The sequence below is a fragment of the Pholis gunnellus genome (assembly GCF_910591455.1).
Source record: "Pholis gunnellus genome assembly, chromosome: 7".
Taxonomy (NCBI): domain Eukaryota; kingdom Metazoa; phylum Chordata; class Actinopteri; order Perciformes; family Pholidae; genus Pholis; species Pholis gunnellus.
Window position 1 is genome coordinate 15604159 of NC_136533.1, and position 12344 is coordinate 15616502.

At 41.0% G+C, this 12344-nt stretch overlaps 1 protein-coding gene across 1 annotated transcript; it reads left to right on the top strand.

The window, feature by feature from the left end:
• The first annotated feature begins 298 nt into the window (after positions 1–298).
• Positions 299–12252, top strand: nudt4a (nudix (nucleoside diphosphate linked moiety X)-type motif 4a). Its single transcript, XM_079162393.1, has 5 exons — positions 299–677; positions 5738–5848; positions 8199–8243; positions 8532–8619; positions 10533–12252. The coding sequence occupies exons 1-5, from the start codon at positions 579–581 to the stop codon at positions 10757–10759; spliced, it is 570 nt and encodes a 189-aa protein (XP_079018519.1). The 5' UTR covers positions 299–578; the 3' UTR covers positions 10760–12252.
• The last annotated feature ends 92 nt before the right edge of the window (positions 12253–12344 follow it).

The window sequence follows — 12344 nt, forward strand, 5'->3', positions numbered from 1 at the left end:
TCACTCAAATCATCTTCAAAGTATCTCAGTTTAGGGTTGAGGTGCTCGAGAGTGGCACTTGAAGCATGCAGCAGCAGCATCACTCACGCACGCGGCGTTTTTGATGATTATTAGTGCTAAAAAAAAAACGGCCGCATGGAACCGGCAGCTGTAAGACACTTCATCCACGTTTAGTTTATCGTCTTGTTAATGATGAACATGAAACTCGGTGTAACGTGGGAGCTGACAGGCAGCTTGTTGCGCAGCTCTCAGGTCAGCTGGTGGCACCTCCGACCACAGATGGGAGCGAGTTTGTTGAATCATGCGTGTTGACAGCGGCACTAAACCACCATGGTCGGTAAGCCTACCAAATACGACCAGAAGCGCTCTGACATTGCCCAGGAATGAATGAACCGAGTGCACGCTTCAGAACTGCGACTATCTGAAGAAGCTTTAAAAGTTGGGAGCATATTTCGGGAGATTCGCTGCTCTCACGGAGAGCCACTTTCTTCAGCGTCTGGTTGAATCCAGATTTGCGCTTCCACCAACACCCCCCCCCCCCCCAAAAAAAATCGGACACTCGACGATTGGGAACATAAATGATGAAGTTTAAGCCCAACCAGACCAGGACTTACGATGGCGAGGGGTTCAAGAGAAGAGCGGCGTGTTTGTGTTTTAAAAACGAAAAAGAGGACGAGGTAAGTGAGGTGTTGGTGGTTAAACTGTTTGCAGTGGGCATACCAGGCTTTATAATTAACAAAGTCTCCATTTTAACACTGACGTGTGCCTGTCTATATCATACAGTGCCCAGACGTGACTACATAACGCAGTATTTTATTGTGTGCGAGAGTCACGTCTTTGCCTTTAATTGACGTGCTGGGCAGAGGTGAACATACCTTGGCTGACTTCCAAAATATCTGACCTATGAAAAAAACAAGGGGCCTGACAAGCTGGCACTCTTTGTAACCGGCTCTCAGCAGGAGACCCATCATTTTCATTTCCTGTCTAGGAGGAAATCCAGATAAGTCATAATTCATAAAGACAAGGCATCCTCATTGTGTCCTGGCAGCGATAACTGTGCTGGCATGAGGGGCTGTCATTGACAGTGCTGCACCGTCAAGCATGTATTTGGTTATTTATTTCTTCAATGTGCACCTTCAGCCTTTAAATAGCACTTTATTTTTCAAATATTGAGTCTACATCAGTGCACTAGGGGGTGTTTGTTTTCTAACTTGCACTGGCATCAGCTGATGTGGTTGTGGTACAGGGTCATTTCCGTATCAACACATGTCATTGTGATCACTGATCCTCTGCTGAGGCACCATGCAGCTCCTGCACTCTGCTGCTGCTGCATTTCTTTTTTAGTATGATCGCAATGGAGTGCTGCAACAATTGTCTCATCAATTCTTATGTTGCCGGTATTAATGTTTTTTTTTTTATTGACATATACACATACATGAAATTTGACCTCTGCATTTAACCCATCCTATAGCTTATAGGGAGCAGTGGGCTGCTGAGGAGCGCCCAGGTAGCAGTTAGGGGTTCAGTGTCTTGCTCAGGGACACTTCGACACATGACACATTAAATTAGGTATCGTACAGCAAAATTAGCATGTACAGGACTTGTCCTACATCCGCTCAGTTTGCACACACCGGCTCAAAAATGTTTACCTTTAACCCAAAGGAGGGTGATGTCGATCATCAAATGTGACATGTTACCGCAAATATTAATATCAAATGCATCCTGCCAACTAATATGGCTCATGAGGAACTTTTAGATCATTTCAAATGGTGATATATATATATATATATATATATATATATATATATATATATATATATATTATTATTTGCACACTGACATTACAAATGGGCAGCTTCAAACATGTCTCCCATTATACTCATTCTGCAGTTAACATTAAGTCTTAAAAAATAGCATGTAAGGAGTGCAGTCATTTTCTAGAACATACATTATTTTAATTTAATGCTGCTGAAATTATTGTTATTATTATTTTGTTGGGGTAGTAATTGAGACTCATTGGGGGCGGGGGTTGTTTGCCCAGTGACGGCGGCCCATCTCAGGGCCACATGTGATAGGGGGAGTGGGGTCGTAAGGGCCTGGTTGGGTTGAGTGTTACACTGTGTGCTAAACACCAAGTGACCTATCAGCTGCAATTTATAGAAACAAGGTGCAGGCCCTGTCTGTCCCCTGACAGATTAGCTTTCGTGCTCCCACCCTCTCCTCTTCTCTCTCTCTCTGTCTCTCTCTCTCTCTCTCTCTCTCTCCTACGTGTCTGGGAGAGAGCGCTGATGTATGCTAAAAGTCACTTTGATTATTGCTGATTGCACTGGAGGATGATGAAATGGTCTCACATCACATGTCATGCTGATCTCGTCCTTCATTCTCACCATCTACGCTTTGATTGCAATATGTCACACTTTATGTGGTGAACTATCCATCCAGGCTGCATGCCGCGTGTACAGTCACTTCCTCAACATGTCAGCTGTAGTCCAGAAGGACAGCAACAGGTCTGCAGATAAAATACTAGACAGGAGTACTCAATATTGTCAGAACTCAGAAAAAAAATCATGTAATCCGTACATCATCATAGTTGCCGTCACTGACATATAAAGTATTGTTAGTAATTATGCTGTAAATAAGAAACATGTCTCCAATTAATCAGTGGTCTTATAGTAGAATGCACTCTACTACAACAATATAATCACATTTGGCATTTTGGCTCGGCAATATGGTGAAAATCTGTATATTATTAATATAAAAAATATATGTAAAATAAGATAGAACTTTATTAATCCTGAAGAAAAAATGTCCTGAAGAATCCTAAATTGATTTTACTGAACGCCTTACCGGCTTGCTTTGGTTTGCATTTTACTGTACAGGAGTTCATATTAGGCCAATCATCTGAGTCACTCCACCAGAAATAATAGTAATATGAAAGAAATAGAACTACATTGGTTTTTGAAATGTTGACGCCTCATTCATTTAGCTTAGTATGAGTATACCATCTGTCATCAGTGTCTTAGCTGGATTGTGATCAGGTGTTGATCACCTTAAAGCTGATGTGGGGTCTGTACAGTCAAAGCTCCTCCTCCCTCTGAGCTCTCACTGAGGTGTGTGCTGCCTGTTGGGGTCATTAACCTCCTCTGCTAAGCTCTCTTGTTTTCATACAGAAAGGCGACTGCTGATCTGGTGGTTTTTGAAAGCCTTTTGGCTGTGTGTGTGTGTGTGTGTGTGTGTGTGTGTGTGTGTGTGTGTGTGTGTGTGTGTTTGTGTGTAGCTGCTTAGGTGGAAGTGCCAACGTGTTTCACATGGCGTCTGTGTGAAATTGTGCATGCATGTGTGTGTTGTGTACATTTGTGTCAGTGAGACAGCTACCAGTGTCTCTGAAGCCCCCAGGGCCCTGCGCTATCTGCGTTTTTTTTTTTACAGGGCAGAGATCCAAGGGAGACTGCTCTCAACCTCCACAGCGATTAGTTTACCACCTCATCATCAGCCGTCACGGAGCAAACTCTTCACACCTCATCGATGCCACATACGCTGCAACACTCCTATTTGACATTAAACAAAAGGAGTACAGTGCCTATATGTTTTTGTCTTTGTAGCGGTCTGATTTTTTTACTTTGACGTTATTGTCAAAAAAAAGCCAATTTCAATCTGCTTTGACTAAATTTTGTGAGACAACAAAACATGAAACTTCCAGGGGGGGGGGGGGTACTTTTATTGCCACTGTATTCTCGATTAGTGGAAAGGAAATTCACTACGTAAAGTTCTGCTTCATTACTTTTAAAGTAAGGAATCAAGGTAGGAAGTGGAAGGAATGCCTCAAGGAATGATTCATTCTTTTGCATCCTTTTTGCCCTCTATTCTTTTCATTTTTTATAAAATTGCCCATAGTCATTTTCTGATTGTCGCTTATTTAAGATGTCTTCATAAAGAGTAGGGTTGTGAACCAGTGAGGTAAAGATCTAACTGCAGATTCAGTTCCCTGACTGCGATATCACATGACCGCAGAATCACTCGTACCTTCTAACTTCGCCTACATAAATATTGACCGAGTTGCCTGTGTTAAGAATAGGTTACGCAAGAACAGAAACACCCAACATGCATTTCAGCAATTACATCAGTGATCCAAAGCAGGAAAACAGGAGCTCTTTGTTTATTTGAAGTCGTAGTTTTATAGTGTGTTTAATGTGTGCTTATTAATAATGGGGTTGGTGACTGAATAAGCTAAGCGAACAGTCAGAGTCCTGAGATTTCTTGGTTTTATCTTCCTCCTGACCTGGCAACAGAGTTGAGTTACAGCCAAGCCAAGTCACACAGCGGGAAGTTTCACTCATCACAGTCATTTCTGGGCAATACAGTCCACCTCTGACAGCAGCGAAGATGTTCTCATTAGTGCTCTTCGCAAATCTGCCATGCTTCCACTATCGGGTCTCAGAAGGAATGCAGACACATTTTAACGTTGGGAAAGCTCTGCTGGGACAGTCGTGTTCACCTATAGAATAACATGAAGTGTGTAAGCTGCTTGTTTTTCATCAATCTTCGCTGTCAAAGAGAGCGAGTACTTTCATGTCACGTGTCCAAAAGGATTCGGGAAACTATTCACACGTGAACTTGATGTGGGTCAGTGTGGTGCCAGAATAAGGTTTAAGGTCAAGTGACTGCATCTCTTGAGGGGCACCGTGCTCAAAAAAGACCAAACTGCATTTGTTTGAGGTCAGTTAAACATAGTGTGTGGCTTTGGTTTGATTATTTCAGATTTGACTGCAGATTTGTCAGCTCTTTTTGTCACGTTTTATAGCACCTCGCCTTATCCTTTATTTATTATTTGATAAGCAAATGAGGGCTGAAATGGGTCACTGCAATGTTACTTGTGGGACTGTTTTGGAGAGTTTATTATTTTAATTCCGACTGTATTCAAGGCCTCCCCCCCCCCCCCCCCCCCCCCCCCCCCTTTTTAGTCGACTAAGATCTCTTTAGCCAATTAGTCGTTCTCAATGCTTTCGTCATGCTGAATGACTTATGTCCAAGAAACTAATGTCTACTAACTAACATCTCTGGTGAACGGAATATTTAAAGCGGTGCTTTTGTGTCATTCTTTGTGGACAAACTCAGCTTTACCAATCAATATCAATTAGTCGACAAAATGTGTTAGTGTAAGGCGACTATGAATGTCTTTGGTCGAGGACTGTCCTACTGTATTCTATTTTTAGGTTGTTGATCATCATACCGTACTATTTAATTGTTTAGTGTTATATACATAATCCACCTAAAATCTGAAGTATTCCTTCCAGGTATTTCTTTTATTGTGTCCTCCTGTGGTCACACATGCTCTCAGGTAGGTAAAGTGAGTTTTAGTGTTGGGAAAGTGATACACATACACACAGCAAAAGTCAATCTAAAGGTGTCTGCATGTGTTTTTCTTGTGTATCTGTTCGCGCTTCTATTTCGGAAACATCTACCGTCTGTTACTCTCTTTCACTTGTTTTAGTTATGCGGTAAATAGTGTGACATGCTCAGCAGCCCAATCCACACCATGCTCATCTTGCAATAAGTAAATGAAGTGAACGACATGTGAGATGTTTAATACACATCCTGCTGAATGACTAGCACCACAGTCAGCCGCCACCAGATACCTATAGTGGTGACGGACTCTAAACATGGGCATGCCGTTGGCGTGTTTTTGGCACCCTGAACTCGGCAGCAGGGACCTGACGAGGGCCTTTCTCCTTGGCAGGTGCTACTGGTGAGCAGCAGTCGCCATCCAGACCAATGGATCGTGCCAGGAGGAGGCATGGAGCCCGAGGAGGAGGCCTGTGGGGCCGCCGTCAGGGAGGTCTACGAAGAGGTAAGCTCATCCACGGAAAAAAAGGGAAGGAAACAGGCACAAACATGTAACTGTTCTTCGGCACTACTTTAAGGCAACCAGCAATGTCATTAAATGTCCATAGTGGTGGTTTTGCATGTTTAGCTGAAGTTTGCATACACTTGACATTACTGCTGATCGTTTTCTAAAGCATACTGTATGTATTTAGATGATTCTCTATCCCAGGGAGCCACAAACACCTTGACTCAGAACTTGCTAATGTATCAAAGCTTTGTTCATTTTTAAGGCGGTCAGGTAATAATACTGCTGCAGGACAATGCAGGTGAAAGAACGACTGTCTGTTGGTGAGCTCAACTGGTTTTGAGTAATGACAGTCAGCTGATCAACAGCTCTGCTTTCACGAGCTATATTGTCATAAAATGAAAGTAGAAGATAAGCAGAAATAAATATGGATATTGTGAAAAAGGACATGGTGAACCAGGTCATTTCATGTTTTCGTAAGGTCTCTGGTGTGGATGCAGACTCCCCAAAACTCAGAACCTGTTAGAACATCCCACAAGCACGTGAATGCATCAGTAAGAAAAATGCATTGTGTGATATTAACTTTGATAAAAAAAACATAAAGCTGGTTAAGATATGAAGTTTGATAATGTATTAAAATAGAGCAAAACCACAGGTCTGACCCTGTAACCTTACATAACACGAGCAAAAATGCTTTAAGGAAAAATTCACCATCTTTTATGTGGATGTCCAATCAGTGTCGGTGGTAGATGTAGTGCAAAGAGAACAAGGAGGTTCCGTTTTTTGTGCGACATGTAGAGCTCACTTTACGTCCATGAGCGACCCAGAGAAATCCTAGCTCAAACAGCTTGTAGTTCTTCCTACCACCAACTACGTCACTGGCGCTGGATGCAGGAAGAACAACCAATTTTGCAGATGAGACACCGAGAACAGCAGGAATTTTATTTATATGCCTAACTTGGATAGATAGAGATAAGGTTGAAAAATCAAAGAATTTTCCCTTTAATTGACATGTCTGTATTGCACACTGAAAATGATTTGTCTGTATTCAATACATTTTGAGAGGCTAGTAGCAGAGATACTCAAGATCGTTATCATACACATTGAGTGATTATAGCAACAATTTTTGAAAGTTATAGTCTAAATACTGTAGCCAATACTGAGGGATAGAAGTAATTGTTCTGTGGTTTGTTCAGTGGGTGCTGCTGGTAGTTGGAGTGCAGTGCGCTGTGAGCCTCTGCCTTGGATAGAAGTGTGCTGACAGTTTTGAAGTATGGCAGTGACATTTGGGAAGGGTTTCCAGTTACCCAGATCCTCTGCCTCCCAGACCAGACATGTACCTGAATATAGATGAGCTACAAACCAACTACTGAGGCAGGCTAACAATTCAAAACGTCATGTTCAACACCCACTCGTGTGAGATTTGTCCATACTATCGGAAGATTTTCAAATTCAATTGCTATATCTTTTTTTCCATATGATCACTATAACAAAGCAAAGATGACATTTTGACAGAAGTGCTGGAAACTATTCTACTGATACAACCTTTTTTGGTTTGTTGTCCATTAGTATAGACAATAGCTGTGTCTCTATCAACTCTTTTGAGTGTGTTCACACTGAAAAAAGGACAAAAGTCAAAAGCATGCATACTGAAAAACAAGCTTGATTTTTGTTGATGTGGACCATTTGACCACAAAGCTATGAACAACGGAAATTAAGGAGCTGCTTGCAGCTGCACAAAATTAAAATAAATGACAAATTGTGGTTAAACTGCTCCAGAAAGATCTTGGAAAACATGCAAAAAAGTAGTTAAAATATGAGTTCCATTTGTTCAGTTTAATGTATGAGAATGTATTGTATATTTACTCCAAAAACAATACTATATAAAGTCAAGTAGGAGATATACTGTATACAATCGGTATGCAGTATGGAATTGGCAGCAATGGTCTCTGTCTGTTGTGGGTTCTAGACGTCCGAGTTGATCTGAGTTATGCCACACAGCAAAAGCCGAACAAAGCCAGGAGCTCCTGCAATGTTCTTGTGTTAAGTCCACCTGTCTCGTCATCAGACCGTGTTTAGGTCTAGCTGGTCACCTCTGCTATACGCTGCCTCACGAGCTTGCGGCGATGCCATGGTGCCACGCCACAGGGTTACCTCTCCTATATGGGACAAATGATCAACTGAGAATGTGCATACAAATCACAACAGAGACCAGCTGTTCCTAATACCAGGTCACATGTCACAGGAAAATATCGCACAGTGAAAGGTTTGTTGAAAAAAATCGACACTAGTGTTCAGCTTCGGCTGTATGTTGAATGACTCCTGGTTCTTTTTCTTCATGCGTATACAGGCGGGTGTGAAGGGCAAACTCGGCAGACTACTCGGGATTTTTGAGGTAAGCTTGTCAAACTCATGGGGAATTATAATATATTCTCACATGGCGTACAACTCACGATATTACACCGATTCAAGTCTTGTATCAGCTTAGCTGGTGACCCTACTATCATGCCTCGGGTGCCTATGTAGGCATGCCTCCTGCTTTTGTGCCAGTGTGTTAAGTTTTTAGTTTTAGAGTCCTGTGTTAACATCTTGTCTTTTGTTGTATATGAAAGCTTTGTTTGCATTGCATTTACACAGTTTATTGCAGTGATGTGAAGAAGTGTCTTCGTCTAAACCTTTGCAGCAAAATAAAGACGGAAAGCACCGGACGTACGTCTTCACCCTCATAGTGACGGAAACACTGGAGGACTGGGAGGACTCTGTCAAAATTGGTACGTCTCGACTGTCTCGTCTCGCATACTTCTGTGCATAATCATAATGGCACACAGAAGTTATTCCGACTCAGTTACATGACGGTTGAGAAAGACTGTCGGGGTCTCCAGTCATCACTTTGTAAACTGAGAACCTGGGACACATACTTATCCAGGAAGTCAAACCACCCGATCTACAGTGTTACAGTCCTACAGCACCAATTTGTCTTCCTAAATTAACTACCACTACACAGCATTATTGATATTTTATCCCATTTTTATCGACAATGTTCTCCTAAAACGTCAGGAGGCGTCATATGGGAGATAATTAATAAGAGCCATAAGTGATTAGTTGAACGACAGAAAATTAATCTATAACTATTTTGATAATCCATTAATCGTTAAGACGTTCTCTGGTTCTAGTTTCTCAACGCTGAGGAGTTTGTGCTCTTCTTTGTTTTATTTGATAGTCAACTGAACTTCAAGATTTCAGTTCAGATAAAATTGATTATGAAAATGATCATCAGCCCTAAAATTCATATCCTTTCCTTCATTGCTTACTTTTGCCCCATAAAATTGAAAAATAAAGTTGCCCGTGATGTGGATTATGTGTACACATGTGATCACTATTTGTTTTTAATATGTTTCGTATTTCAAACCTAATGCTTTTATTGGAACCTAGTAACTCAAAAGGTAACTATTGCTAATCTATTGCTAGTCTGGAACAAAGTGGTTGTGATAATTTACCCCCTTCACCAACAAAGAGTTGAGTCTGTTCACATGGGGGAGGAATGTTTGTTGTTCCCATCACTCACCACAGCCCCCTCCTTACTTTTCTTCTCTGGTCTAATTCACTCTCCTCCTCTACTGAAAGGCCAGTGTACTTCAACATGATAATAATAATAAAGATAATAATAGAATTCCTGTACCGAAATGGTGTTTGGAATAGAATTGGAGGAAATGATGGGTTTGGATTATTAATAACTCCCAGCTGACGGTTTACGGGACACATTGTTTTTATGGAAGGTGCTTTTCTTAGGAAGGTTTTGTGACATGAGGGCTTCATAAACACCAACTGAAGTAGGTCAGGAATGTCCATTTCCACTCTGACTTCAGTGTTGAAACATGTGCTGAACGGTTTATTCTTGAGCGTGTTGTATACTATTGTGGTTTCGCAATATTTTGCCTTTTGAGCAATCTTACTCACCGCTCAGTGAGACGCTCAGTAACGCTGCTTAAGAGTTTTAGTGAAGAATGTATTAGAATTACTTACGGTCAATAAATCATGCTAAATTTATGCTAAACTGCATGAGTGGGAGTAACCGATCGAGAAGGAGAAAAGGTGAGAAAGGGTGCCATGCTGAGGCATTCATAAATGACACGGATTTGGCAGAAATTACCCAGGAAATTGCACGCTCCAATGACAAATAAAAAATGACCTCATTCATTTGGAAGAAAAGTTCAAAACAGTCTTCAGGCAGGAATGCATCAACCACAAATTGATGGCTAACAAGTCAACTTCAGACATACTAATGTGTAAATGTGTCTATAAGAAATAAATATATATAACAGTAGTAAAGGATTTAGCACTGAAGTGAAAATATGAATGATGGCAGTTCAGATTATTGTTATCTATATATTATCAACCATTGTGTATTCATTGTGTAGTTTAAAAAAGGTCAATATGCTTTAAACAGAGTGCTTGTTCGATCGTCGAACAGCCTCTGAAACCCCTCTTACCACACCTTTCCAACATCTGAATAGGGAAGGCCACATCCAACAATTCTTTTTTTTCTGACAGACTCAAAACCACATGGTCTCAGGTTCAATACCAACAACGTTCAGTATAATCCATGGTTGTTGATAAAGGTTCCTTGAGCGCAACACCAAACATCTGATGATCAGTCCCTGTCCTCCCTTGAATGTTTTCACAGGAAGGAAGAGGAAGTGGTTCAAAGTTGACGAAGCCATCAGGGTGCTGCAGAGCCACAAGCCTGTCCATGCAGAGTACCTACACAGGCTCACAAGCACCTGTAACCCCCCCTGTGGTCCTGTGTGTAGCTCGACTAATGGCAACACCCCGAGCTCCCAAGTGATGGACAACAACACGCCTCACTATGTTGTTTGCTCCACACAGGGCTCAGATCTAGCCAACAGATAGGACCATCACCAGCAGCAGCAGCAAGCACTTCTGTTGAGAGGACAACGCGATGGACATCTGGAAAAGACTTCTGCCTTGATTGCATTACTAAAGCAGCCTCTTAATATGTACAGTATGGACTTCCTTTCAGTTGATTTGAAACCCATTTTTAGGGAGTGCCAACAGGTTTTCCAAGTATATTTAAGATTTTATATGTATATTTTTTAACAAATCTCAACAGCTAATGGAGCAAATGTTTCCTTTAAAAGCATTCAGCTTGAGATTGATTTTCTCAGTGAGCTGCTTCTGCAGTGTAGGTCCTGTTTAGCCTTTAATGCAGAATATTTGACTAGCAGTGCACACAAGTATTTGGGTTGTTTCTTGGGAAGTGTTTGCTCTTAGAGGAAGTCATACCCCCACAGTGACTCAGTGCCAAATAATTCCCCTCTTCAAGATGTTTTTGAAGAGGAGCGGTTACATGTGAATGAGTCACTTTTTACAGTTCATTTTTTTGTGAATTGTTTGGACACTTTTGGGAAGCAAAACCTAATGTCACCTGACTACATCTCAAGTCTTGTGAGGTATTTCGCCCAAAGAGAGCTGAGAGCAAAGTCTGGTTTGATACAAGTGTGAACAACATTGCTCCTCCTATAATTACCAGTTTACAAGTACACACAGTGTTATCTCTAATCACTAGTAACAGTGTAACGCTGTCATTAAGATTAGGCTTTATACCAGCCACCACACTGAAATGGAGAATTGAATTCTTCTTCAAGCATCCTTTTTGTATGTATATATAGTTAATGTTTTGTCAGGCTGAATGTTAAATTGAACAAAGAACAGCGTTTTGGTAGTTCGATAAATATCAGCTGCTGTAGAAGGGAACAGAGCTGCAGTCAGCAAATTCAAAACTAGCAAATGTGCCAAAGTTCATACAAGAACTAATACATATCTGCAAAAGACACTATAATTATTAAGTGCATTTGACAAATTGTCCTGTCAATGTTTTGGCTGAGAGGCCTTTTGTTTTACTGGAGAATTACAATGTGCTTTAGTCTCAGTCTTCTAAGTGCCTTCACAAACAACAAGTAAATTGTATTTAGTTTATACTAGACACTTTACACCCAGCAGCCCTTACAGTACAATCTGCACTTACACACAATGTCGAAAGCAGGCCATATTTTTCTCCTATGTGGTTAGATTCCAACAATGTTGAAGGAATTGTTACAATTTCATGTACAGCATTTAGTTTGCATTGATTGAACTTATTTATTTATGTTGCAAAGGGAAAAACTCCCTCCCATCATGAACAGGAAACTATGACCGGAAGTCATAGTCAGTGTGCCAGACTTCTTTTGTCAGTGCAACGTATGTTTATTGAATATCATTGGCTCTTCTTGATAAACTTCATGATAAATCCTTTTTTTTCTATTTGTTTTTGTGACTGGAATGTTCTGCAGTGTGCCATGGTGTTGTATATAAAACCGTCAAATAAAAAAAAAACGTTTATTGATCATCCCCTTAGCGAGAATGTTTTAATCAGTGCAGTAGAACTACGACAACACTTATTTTAGAATCTATAGCCAGGCTGTGTGTCCTGCTTGGC

Excerpts from the sequence above, each read along its gene's own strand:
- nudt4a (XM_079162393.1), top strand. The coding sequence starts at position 579 with ATGATGAAGTTTAAGCCCAACCAGACCAGGACTTACGATGGCGAGGGG. Across the intron at positions 8,244-8,531 it reads GACTACTCGGGATTTTTGAG|CAAAATAAAGACGGAAAGCA; the intron begins GTAAGCTTGTCA and ends AAACCTTTGCAG. Across the intron at positions 8,620-10,532 it reads GGAGGACTCTGTCAAAATTG|GAAGGAAGAGGAAGTGGTTC; the intron begins GTACGTCTCGAC and ends ATGTTTTCACAG.